At 43.8% G+C, this 12,612-nt stretch overlaps 1 protein-coding gene across 1 annotated transcript in view; it reads right to left on the reverse strand.

Annotated features, from left to right (window-relative positions):
• The window catches only part of TACR1 (tachykinin receptor 1), a 91,593-nt gene that overhangs the window by 42,682 nt on the left and 36,299 nt on the right, over positions 1-12,612 (reverse strand). The window contains exon 2 of the mRNA XM_045003044.1: positions 9,726-9,920. Coding sequence (XP_044858979.1) covers positions 9,726-9,920 — 195 coding nt within the window. The remainder of the gene's footprint in view (positions 1-9,725; positions 9,921-12,612) is intronic.

The following is a 12,612-nucleotide window of genomic DNA, read 5'->3' on the forward strand; positions in this document are numbered from 1 at the left end:
ACCCTAAGTAGCATTAGCTTTTTCTAAGCACTGCATTCCCAAGAATTGAGAAACCTGAACTGCAAGGCTGATCCTGTGTCTCTTACCACTAGGTTATCAAGGAAGGGTGTGAGTATATTAACCCAAGCTTTGTGGCATATAATATTATATTATCATATGTATCTTTTAAATAGCAGTAATGCAATTGTCACTTTGTAACTCTGAGTATTTTACCATTTACTTACTATTATTGATTTTACTAAAAAGTCTTTAAGGCTATATCTGTCACAGTGTTAGCTTCCTGTCATACCCACAAGGGTCCTTTGTAAATTCTGTGGAGCCTGATTCAGGACAAGAACCTTTATCTTCTAATCAAACAGATTGGTGAGCATAAATCCCATACTATTAATATTAATAATAATTATTAATAATAAAATTAATAAATTAAATTCCCATATTATCCAAATTAATATTATTAGTACACCTTAAATCAGGCTACACTGCTTCCCAGGAGAGAGTCCCCCCTATCCTGTAATTATTGCATACATTCTTTGCTTCTAGGTATATGACCTGTATTAAAACAATACATTGTGCAGCATCTCTCACCATGCATTAGAAAGAGCAACAGAATCAATCATTGTGCACTGAGAAGCATAAAATCCTCATTCATTTCAGACTGGCACCTATATTTTGGGGCTTATCTAAGTCTCTGGACCTTTGAGACTTCCCTTATCCTCTAATACCATGGTTTTCAAACTTATTTGATTGCTTTCCACTCCCACCCCGTGTCTGTAGTAGTTCACCTTCCCCAGGCACTCAGCCATCAGCCGCCACTCTTGGTCACCTGGCTCTGAAAGCAGAGTGGAGAGCGGCAGCTGCTGGCTGGGCACCTAGCTCTGAAGGCAGCACTGCCACCAGCAGCAGCAGCAGAGAAGTAAGAGTGGCATGGTATGGCAATGCCACACTTACTTCTTTGCTGCTGTTGTTGGTGATGCTACCCTCAGAGCTGGGCACCCAGACAGCAGTCACTGCTCTCCAGCCACCCAGCCACCCCACCGCTTCCCTAATGCATCTCACGCATCCCCCCCAGACTAAATTCTACCACGTACCCCAGTTTGAGAACCTCTGCTCTATTACCTACACTGTGATATTAAAAAGGGAGTGGAGTGTCAGGCAAGCAGTATCCAAGGCCCATTCCTAAGGGCAGTCAATGGACACTTGCCTGTGTAACGGAAGTCAGGATTTTGTCCCAGCTGTAACCTGTGGAAGTGCTTCATTTCATCAAAGGCAAAGGATTCATGGAGAAATGAGGCTGTTCAGAGTCCAGGCTCCTTCGCTCTGGGTATTTATTAATGCAAGAAATAATCTGTTCAGTGATGTGGTGATTAAGGCCCCCAAGCTGTTAACAAGTATTGGATCCTCACTCTGCCTCCAAGCTGAGTCTGAAGACTTAAGTTAATGACCTGCCAAATTCTGAAAACCCATTGGCGTAATTAGACTACAGTGCGTGCTCCTGAATAAAGTAACAAGCCAGCTATATGCCGCCTGCCAATAAGTCAGTCACTGAAAATGTACGACAGGCTGGAGGTGAATATGGCGGCATTTCATAGGAAGCTGATCTTTGCTTTCAGTTTCTTCCTTCCGCTCTCATCAGATGAGTTTGTGATCAGAGCCTGAGCTCCTCGACTTTGCACAAAGAGTGTATAGGGTGGGCAGTGCCAGGGCAAGCTTCCCTGCAGACACAACCCAAGCCTGACAATAGTTGGGGGGAAGGGTGTGGGCAACTGGCTTCAGCAGTGTTCGTGTCAGTTCAAGCCAAGCATCAAGTCTGGGGGCAAGGGAGCGTGATCCCGCCTGCCCCCTATGCAGGGCCGCCCAGAGGATTCCGGGGGCCCGGGGTCTTCGGCAGCGGGGGGCCCTTCCGTTCCGGGACCCGCCGCCGAAGTGCCCCGAAGACCCGCGGCGGGAGCCCCCCGCCGCCGAATTACCGCCGAAGCGGGACCTGCCGCTGAAGCGCAGCCCGGTCTTCGGCGGTAATTCGGTGGGGGGGGTCCCCACCGCAGGTCTTCGGGGCACTTCGGCGGCGGGTCCCGGAACGGAAGGGGCCCCCCGCCGCCGAAGACCGGGCTGCGCTTCGGCGGCGGGTCCCGCTTCCCCCCCCGCCCCGGCACCAGCCTCTTACCCCCGGCTCCCTCCTCACCCGGAGTCTCAGCGCCTCGCCGGAACAGCCGCAGCGTGCGGCCGGCGGGGCCTGAGCTCCGTCCCGCTCAGAGCCGCGTGGTGAGGGGGCGGGGCTGCGAGCTCCACGCCGAGCGGAGGGAGCTGAGCTCAGTTTGGAGCTCCCAGCCCCGCCCCCTGACCACGCGGCTCTGAGCGGGGCGGGGCTCAGGGGCCCTGGCGGAGACTCGGCGCTTGATGCGCTGAGGCTCCAGGAGAGGGGTGGAGGCGGGAGCCTCCGCTGTTCTCTTGGGGGCCCCTGCGGAGCCCGGGGCAAATTACCCCCTTGCCCCCCCCCTCTGGGCGGCCCTGCCCCTATGCCTTGCCTCTGCTTCCCTTCGTTACTCAATGCCAGGGATACTGTGTATTTAGGCTGGGTTTTTGAAAGGAGGCTAAAGGATTTGGGAACCTCACTGTCTTAGGCTCCTTTGACATATCAGGGCCATAATCCCATGAAGTGAAGTCACCAAATACTGCCCAATTCCAGCAAGTCTTCACAGAGCTATCCCCACCCCACCTATTTTTTTTTAATGTAGGCCATAATTACAGGATATACTTTTTACCTATTATCTGTCGAGAGATAACCACAGCACGAGAACTTAAAACACGCTGAAGATGACCCAGAACTTCCCATCCAACTTGTTATGGATAATGTACCCAACAATGCCTGAAATCGCATCTACCATGCCACAACAAGCACATTATTACTGACCCAACAAGCCACCCTCCCAGTTTCGACCCACCACGCAGACTTGGACTATGTTGAGCAGGGTCTGAACAAACCATGGAAGATGCAGCTACTTGATGCACAAGTTGAAGATCAAAGATTCCCCTTCGTATAACTATGGTGAGATCATCCAAACCATCCAACACATCAACACAGTGCCCCAAATATGGATCCAAAAGTGAATTGGATGATATCTCCAATGTCACAGAGGAAGCCTTGAAATGGCTTGTGGCCCTACAACTGTCTCTAGAGAATGTTGCTCTGCAGATGCTGTAGCACATGTGCGCGCGCGAGAGAGAGAGACACCCTATGTATCATCCTGTATTTGCTATCGAGATGTTGACTCCCACCTCTCAGCCCACAATCCCAGCCTCCATCGTTACACCTTCCTGCTTTCTCCCATGCTGTCCCTCATGCTTGGGAGGAGCTTCCCATAAAGCTCCTCATGATCCCCCTGCAAACCCCTCCTTAAAACTCTTCTTTGCTGTGATACCTACAAAAAGCTTGACGAAGGTTAGGAAGATGGGGTGGTGAGACCACCCCCTATCGGGCTGATCAGAATTCTTTCCTTGTGCTTCCATGTCTATCCTATTGTCTCCTGTTGTCTTTTGTCTTGTACTTAGATCAGAAGCTGTAGGGGCAAGGAACCATCTTTTTGTTCTGTGTTCGTACCACACCTAACACAATGGGGTCCTGGTCCATGACTACAGCTCTTAGCTGCTACGGTAATACAAATAATTAATAATAATAATATCACAGCTTGTTATACATTATGCAACCAAGTTCTGCTGTAGCAGGTAGAGTCAAAGCTGGTATAACTATGAATAGCTGTGCTTGGGACTTCAGAGCATTTTCATCTTAGCAGTGGCTAATTTTATCATGAAAGGCATAATTAACATTCTCCTCCTTAGTAACTTGTTTGCTACTCACCATCCTCATAAGAAAATTGCCCAGGGTCTCTAAGCCAGTGTGTTGTCACTGTAACTAACAAAATGCAATTAGGAGATGAAACACATGGGGCACATTGAGCCTTCCGGTTGACAGATTGACAAGAGAACAAATTTCCCAGTGTCTGGCATTCAAAGCGAGACATTGTCTTTCTTTACAGAACCATGACCAGATAAATTCACCTATTTGTAGTACTTGTTTGCGGCTTGTAGAGCCAAAAGAATGTAGCTAAGGAAATATTGAGAGCTATGCTTAATTTATTTTTCTGCATGAATTGTACGCTGAGGCCACATGTAATTCCAGCCATCCAAGACAATCCAGCCAAAAGCTTCATGGCTTCCCCAAACTTTTCACTGTCACAAATCCAGAGATTATGATGTGTAAGGAGCTGCATGTGTAATATAATCTATGCAATAGCAATAATATAGATATGTTAGCTCATATAGCAAATCGATAGATTAATCTGCCTCACAGTGGCACTTCTCAAAGGATTCAATCAATGAACTAGCATGAGATAGTGTTGTCAAGTAGATAGGGCATTGGGCTGGGAGTCAGGACATCTGGATTCTAGTCCCAGTTCTGCCACTAAGCTTCTGTGTAACCTTGGGTGAGTCCCTTTGCCTCCTACCCATTCCATTTTGTCTATTTAGACTACAAGCTCTCTCAGCGATGACTGTCTTGCTATGTATTTGCACAGTGCCTACACAAGGGGCCTAAATCAGGACTCGAGGTGCATAAATACAAATAATAAATAATACTAATTATCTGAACCTCCCAACGTTTGAAGTTCCTCAGTCACTATAATTGACTAGATCATCTCTACTATGAACTCTGGGCCATTACCTGTCTGATTTGGGGTGCTGCACCAGGATTTGATACCCTTTAAATGGCTCTTAGAGAAATAGTTGCTTTGCTTCAGCCAACCAACCAGTTTGATAATGAGTTTAGCAACCTGAAACCTAGCTGATCATTCCTCTGGATTTTAGATTGCTAGTGTCTTTTTGAACTCGTGACATTTTACTTCACCCTCTGATTAAGCTTCTACAGAAGGGAAGTGAAACAGCCAGCCTCCCTGACATCAAAGGGCAAAACAAAGACGGCTGTAGCGCTGTCAAAGCAGTGGGGTCACCCAAAACCTTTTGAAATACTAGAAATAATTAGAAGGAACCTCAGTGGGAGGAAAATATATTCATGCTAGAAAAACTTCTACCAGATCTTTCATCTGCCAGTCTTGCTCAGGCTTCATAATATACACAGGTATAGAGAGCACCTGGGTGATTTGATGTTAAAGTGTTTGTTTATTGGCATGAGTTTGGGATGGTTATATTACTCACTCACAAGTGGCTTAAGTGAAAATTAAGGAGGCAGTCTGGAGCTCTCAGTGTGACCCAGTGGCTAAAAGAGTTAATATGATCCTGGGGGGTATAAAAAGGGGAATCTCAAGTAGGAGCTGAAAGATTATTTTACCTCTGTATTTGGCACTGGTATGGCCACTGCTGGAATACTGTGTCCAGTTCTGGAGTCCGCAATTCAAGAAGAAGGTTGATAAATTGGAGAGGGTTCAGAGAAGACCCACGAGAATGGTTAAAGAAAACACAGAAAACATCTCTTATAGTGATAGATTCAAAGAGCTCAATCTATTTAGCTTAACAAAAAAGAAGGTTAAGGGGTGACTTGATTAGTCTATTAGCATCCACATGTGGAATAATTATTTAATAATGGGTTCTTCATCTAGCAGAGGAAGGTCTAATACAAGCCAATGGCTGGAAATTGAAGCTAGACAAATTCACACTGAAAATAAGGTGTAAATTTTTAACAGTGAGAGTAATTAACCACTGGAACAATTTACCAAGGGTCATGGTGGATTCTCCATCACTGACAACTTTTAAATCAAGATTGGATGATTTTCTAAAATCTCTGCTCTAGGAATTAGTTGGAGGAAGTTCTCTGCCCTGTGTTATTCACGAGGTCAGGCTAGATAAGTGGTTCTCAACCAGGGATCTGGGGCCTACTAGGGGGCTATGAGTAGGTTTCAGGGGGTACACCAAAATAAACCAGAGAACAGGGCCTGGTCCCAGGGGAAAAAGCTGAAGCCCAAGCCCCACCAAGGGCTGAAAGCCAAAGCCAGAGCAGCTTAGTTCTGTGGTGTGGGCCCTGGGCAATTGTCCTGCTTGTTACCACCTAACACCAGCCCTGGCTTTTAATGTACTGGATATGCAGAAAAAGAGTTTTTGTGGCACAGGTGGACCATGGCATTTTTTTAAGCATGTTGTGGGGTCCTCAGGAAAAAAAAAAAGGTTGAGAACCCCTGGACTAAATGATCACAATGGTCCCTTCTGACCTTGAGTCTGACCCTCTTCAAGATTGGTCCCAAGGATGGGGCAGTGTAAGGCCAAAAGGCTGATTTGTACTAATTAGAGCTGGGTTTAGAAATAGATTGCTCAAGCCTTATTGAAAATTCCTGCAGAAGTTTATATAGGAAGCCATCCCCTTTCTCTTACGCATGCTGGCGAATTTAAAGAGAATCCTATCCCTGCTATAAAATTTTACAAGATGGTTCAAAACACCCTTAAGAAGGATTTCATTCGCTATTGAATTCTATAGGATTTTCAGAGTCGTTTTTAATATAAACCTATTGGCTTCCTCCACAGGATTTTTGTTTTATAAGCAAACCCAGCTCTTTTAGGTGTCCTATGAATCTGAACTTCTGTGAGCTTAGTTTTAGCAGGTCTTAAACCCTGCAGGGCAAGGTGATAATGCCACAATAGCATCCTGGAGGATCCCATGCACTCCAAAGGAGCATATCTGCATTACAAGATAGGAGAGGGTCAGGTATATTGGGGAAATGGCTGCTGTTGCCACATAATCATGAACATAAGCACTGGAAAGGACCTTTTCAGTTGGCAGTTCAATCCCTCCCAGCCAACGCAGAACTCTTCTGTACAGCACTGTACAGTTTTGGGTGCTTTGCCAAGTTTGCATGGCCTTCTTTGCGAGGCCTTTCCACAGTCTAACATTCCACATGACAATGAAGTATTTCCTTTTCCTAACTTTGTGCCATTACTCCTAGCTTTCCACCCTTGGACCACCCTCGCCAATTCTTTTACCGCCTCTGTATTTACCTCAGCGTGAGCCCCTTTCAGTCATTACTCAGCCAAGCCGTCCATACCAAACTCTTTTCATCTCTCCTCCTTCAATCTAAACCCTTAATCATTTTAGTTACTTGTCCCTGAATTTCCTCCATTTTGTCAGCGTCTTTCCTGACATAGCTCCATTTTGCCATTTCATTCTGGAATTGTACTCATTCTGTGAAGCATTTTAAGACACAGTTCACATGAAAGGTGCCATACAAAATAAAGCTGTATTAAACTGCAACCATAAATAATGCCCTAAGAGCAATGCAGAATCCATCTGCATCCATAGAGACAGAATATCATGTCTTATCATCCCTTCAATGAAATTTCCATCAAGAATTAGCTTTAGAGGACAGAAAGCAGCCAGGCACATCAATGGCTCTGGTGTAACATTTTGATCATCAGTTGTATCACATCCAGTTTAATTTATATTTCCATGTATCCCAAGATGACACGCAATAGGATTTAGTTACCTAGGGACCTTATGCTGAACAGTTCCTTAATCCACAAATGCAATCAATGAGAACCTTCCTCGCTCTGAATAGCCCTTTACCCATGAGTTATCAGAATCTGCTCACTAATAATCCATGTTGGTTTTATTTATTTTTGTTTTTATCTCCATTTAGTTGGCTGTTCTTCCCAAGATGATCATAGAAGTTAAATTGTAGAAAATTAATCAAAACATTTCCAATAGAATTTTTCCATTAGAAAATATTGCTTTGTCTAAATGTTCTGTGGGAATGTGTCCATTTCAATGAAAATTTTGTTTAGGGCAGGGGTCGGCAACCTTTCAGAAGTGCTGTGCCGAGTCTTCATTTATTCACTCTAATTTAAGGTTTTGCATGCCGGTGATACATTTTAACCTTTTTAGAAGGTCTCTTTCTATAAGTCTACAATATATAACTAAACTATTGTTGTATGTAAAGTTAATAAGGTTTTAAAAATGTTTAAGAAACTTCATTTAAAATTAAATTAAAATGCAGAGCCCCCCTGACTGGTGGCCAGGTCCCAGGTAGTGTGAGTGCCACTGAAAATCAGCTCACATGCCGGCTTCGGCACCCATGCCATAGGTTGCCTACCCCTGGTTTAGGGGGAAAAATCTAAATGAAGCATACAGAACATTTTGATCTCAGCTGAAAAGAACATTTTCATTTTTCATTTTGAAACAACATTTGTTTAAAAAGTTATTTTTATAATATAATGTAAAATAATATAACATTCCAAAAAATCTAAATAAAATTGTCTTTTTTCAATTAACCTGAAACAATTTTAAAAAAAATCATTTCATGGATTCTTTGACATTTGAAAAGCACATTTCAAAAGTGGGGAATTTCTCTGCAAAATGGAAATTTACAGTTCCTGCATAGGACTCCTGAATTGCAGATTGGTGCAATGAGCCAAATTTGTCTTTGGTGTAGCTCTGGAACTAGAGCATGGATAATTGTGGCCCAATTAGTTCAATAGGGATAAAATACATTACCAGCAACAGCATCTTCGTCCTGATCAGCCAATATGACTTTCTTTTGCAGACAAGCTTGGTCAATATTTGTATGGAAGGCCTTCAGAGAAAACCAACCTATTGTTCTGTACTGACCTCATTTCCCTCCCTCCTATTCAACTGCCTAAGAATGGGTCCGTGAGCAAGAATATTTAAAAGTTCTTGACCTTAAGTGCCTGTACCTTGTCTGAAAGAGATAATAAATCTATTGTTTTGTAAAGTAAACATGTAATGGATGCAGTACCATGGGATTTCTTAGGGTTTACTTACCTCCTTTCTAGAATTAAAAGAAGAAAATTGGTAACTACTTGTACATTTATATGCTGGGTTGTAAATGGAATTGGATGCTTGTGTTAGATCAGAGGCTGTATGGTCCAGTGGTTAAGTCAATAGATGCAGAGTCAAGAGACCTGAGTTTTGTTCATGGCTCCACCATTCTGCCTCCGGGGCAAGTCCCCTCAGTTCTCTGTGCCAGTTTCCTCAACTGGTGATAATGATAACCTCCTTTAAGTGTTCTGAGATTCTCAAGTGAAGGAAGAGCTATAGTGTATACGGGCTAAAATACACCTGTACCTCGATATAACGCTGTCCTCGGGAGCCAAAAAATCTTACCGCGTTATAGGTGAAACCACGTTATATCGAACTTGCTTTGATCCACCAGAGTGTGCAGCCCTGCCCCCCGGAGCGCTGCTTTACTGCGTTATATCTGAATTTGTGTTATATCGGGTCACGTTATATTGAGGTAGAGGTGTATTGCCATGATACTGAATCTTGCTTCAGGGGCTCAGCAAACTTAGGAGCAGGAAGACATTTTCATCATGGAATATAATAGTGGGAATATTTGAATGGGAAGGTAGGAACCCTCCTCCCACAGCACTGAGTACGTTGCATGCATTGAAATCAGATGGGTGTATCCCCCACAACCAAATGTCCTGTGATTGCCAGGAGCCTGCACCCCTTCCCATCTCTCCCCTAGGGTTACCAGCCAGCAAGTGTGAAAAATCGGGATGGGGTGGGGGGTAAGAGGAGCCTTCATAAGAGAAAGACCCCAAAATCGGGACTGTCCCTATAAAATCGGGACATCTGGTCACCCATTTCTCCCCAGCTGCTTCTGTGTCTGTATATTTCACACTGTTTTTCCCCTCTGTGTAGTGCATCCTTTCTATACTGTGTAGCCTCCCTCTCTGCCTTGCTTTTCACTGCAGGAAAAGGAAAGACTCACGTTTTTTCATAGGCCCTGGTGTCATACTCCGGCCAGTCCACCAGACACACCACCCTGTTGGGAAGCTGTGCTGTCATCGAGTAATAACCCTGCGGGAACGCCAGCAATAAAGCCAGGGACCAAATAACGGTGATGACCACCTTGGTGGCTGTGGCTGACAATCTGGGTTGCAATGGATGGATAATAGCCATGTACCTGTAACAGAGAGAGAGAGAAGGGCTTTAAAAATGTAGCCGCGCAATGTGGGACGTAAAAGACATGGATTCTTATTCAATGAGACGGTTAATATAGCAAAGGATCTTCTCCATGGATTACAGGTAGCAGAATCTGGCAGAACAAGAATAGCTGAGATCTGTTTATTTTGTAATGATCTATGGGGTTCAAACCCATAACCTGCAGCATTAAAGCACTATTTGAGCTGAAGTACTATCTCTGTTAGCCTCTATATGGACCAAGCAGCAGAGGGAGGATGGAATACACGTTAGACACCCCCATGATACAACCCCCCACCAAAAGAGTACTGCTTCTTGGTTTGTTTGATAGTGATTTGATGGCATAAAGTTGGTGGTTTCTCAATTGACTGGTGTTTTCTCATGTCTTTTTTTTTTCAAACTCCTCCTTTAATAGCTTTTTACCATTTGGGGGAGGCTCTTTCCCACAGAAGCACATAGAGCTTGATTTCCCTTTCTAGTTCTAGCCAGTTTGGGATAAAGAATGATTTGCGGAAGTTCTTTGCATAATTTTGAGTAAGGAATAAATGTGACAATCACCACAACACATTCATAAATCGGAACAGAGGCGACGTTCAACAAATGGTGCACCCAGCACTACATCTGGAAGCTGTTCGGTGACCAGTACAAAGTGATGGCATAATCCAGTTCCTAATAGATAAGTATCCATGTCATAGTTATCTTTCCAACTGGCACTAATGAGTAATCTCAGCAGAGAGACAAAGGGATGAATCTGTAGGTACTTTAAGACCCCCATCAATGTAGTATTGGATCACCTAATAATTTCTATCCACACTGCAACTCTGTGAGGTAGGGATATGTTGTTATCCCCATTGTACAGATAGTGAAGTGAAGCATAGAGACACCATAGTGAGAAGGAGCCAGATTTTAAAAGGTATTTAGGTACTTAACTCCCACTGAAATCAATGACAGTGAGGTAATTAAATCCCTTTAACAAGCCAGACCTAGGGCATGATTCAGTTGGGGATTGGTCCTGCTTTGAGCAGGGGGTTGGACTAGATACCTCCTGAGGTCTCTTCCTACCCTGATATTCTTTGATTCTAGCAGGAAGACCATGGCAAAGCTGGGAATTGAATCAACTTGGCTGAGTTATAGCCTGTTGCCTTAACCACTGGATCATCCTTCCTCTTCGAATACCCCCACCCCGGGAATAGGAATGGGGTAACCGTCTCAGCCCTTCCTGTGGCTGCAGTTCATAGGCATGGGTTACAGATATCACTGACAATTTTGAGGTGTCTCCCAGGGTATATAAGTAATAATCACATGGTTTTTCTTGGTGGATTCATGCTGCTAGGAGTTTAGGGGGGAAATAGGCTGAGTGCTGCTGATCTGACTGTTTTAATTGTTCATTTCCCTTACTTCCTTGGTCATTGTGAGTATATAATTACATGCAATTTATTTTATCATATAGTGCTAATTCCTTTTCCTGACTTCAGGTATTCAATTTTTGTCAAGCCCGAATCTCAGTGCATCTGATACTTTTGCCATACAAAAAGAGGGGCTATTTTGTGCCTAATTCCATAATAATAATTTGTGTCTGCTGAGCTGGTCAAGCATGTGTTCATGTTAAATGTGGTGCTAAATTGCAGCCAGAGCCATTACTCCTTTCTATGTCTGAAAGCCTCTGTTACTTGAATGTATATTTTGTAATCAACATTAATACCTCTAGGCAGGTTGCAATTTCCCAGAGTTTTGTTCAAGGAACTTGCTGATTATTTATTTTTAATTTAGAATAAAGCCAAATAGGAAGAAAGGGGAAAAATCTATATATCTTGTAGATGTTTTTGGTGGTTTTCTTTAAATAATTACAATAATAAATGATTTCATAAGATCTCAAAAAGCAGGGATAATATGTGAAATATTGAAGGAAAAAATAGCGTTGCTGCTAGCTGCCCTGAAGTAGCAGATGGTGACACCTTGCAGGTTGGCTTCCTGTTATAGGAAAAATCAGTGATGCAGTGTCTGGGTGTATTGTTAATGCAACTGTTTATTTATGCAATATACACCAGTCCATGAACAGAGGTAGTCACAAACAGCATGCAGGTAACCCTGTTTTCAGGAATCTCAGCCAAAACTCTAATGCCCACTTCCTAGGGGCAAGAGTTGACTCTAGTTTGCGAGATTAAGAAAGAGAGCAACCCTCTCTGTCTGTTTGCCACAGCTCCCTTGAAATGGAACGACATCACAAAACAACAGAGCAGCATTTCTTCAAAGGCTGATCAGTGCACATAGGCAGTTGCTAGCCAGCCGTTTTGGAAGGGTTAATTGGGCATGGCAAAAATTCCCTCTTGCCCCAAGTGCTTGGGAAAAATATATGTCATTTTCTGGTCCAAGGAAAGTGACTCGGTTTCAGCATGCATACTGGTGTATATGTCATCTCATATTTGGAGAATGAAAGATACATGCAGAGGAGTCTCACCATCTGTACATCCAGTAACTCTGTACTCTGCCAGATTTTTGCTTCCTGCCACTTCGCTTGCCTACAAGTAAAAGTAGCTCTCTTATATCACAAGTCAAATGTAAATATTTCTGTAGCTCAGCGAGGGCTTTTAAACCCTCCCAGAATAAAACAGGAGATAGGCACAGTCTCTATTTTCGGTATTATGGACCCCGAGTTGCCCTGAATCTCTCTAGCT

Source organism: Mauremys mutica, chromosome 2, assembly GCF_020497125.1.
Source record: "Mauremys mutica isolate MM-2020 ecotype Southern chromosome 2, ASM2049712v1, whole genome shotgun sequence".
Taxonomy (NCBI): Eukaryota; Metazoa; Chordata; order Testudines; family Geoemydidae; genus Mauremys; species Mauremys mutica.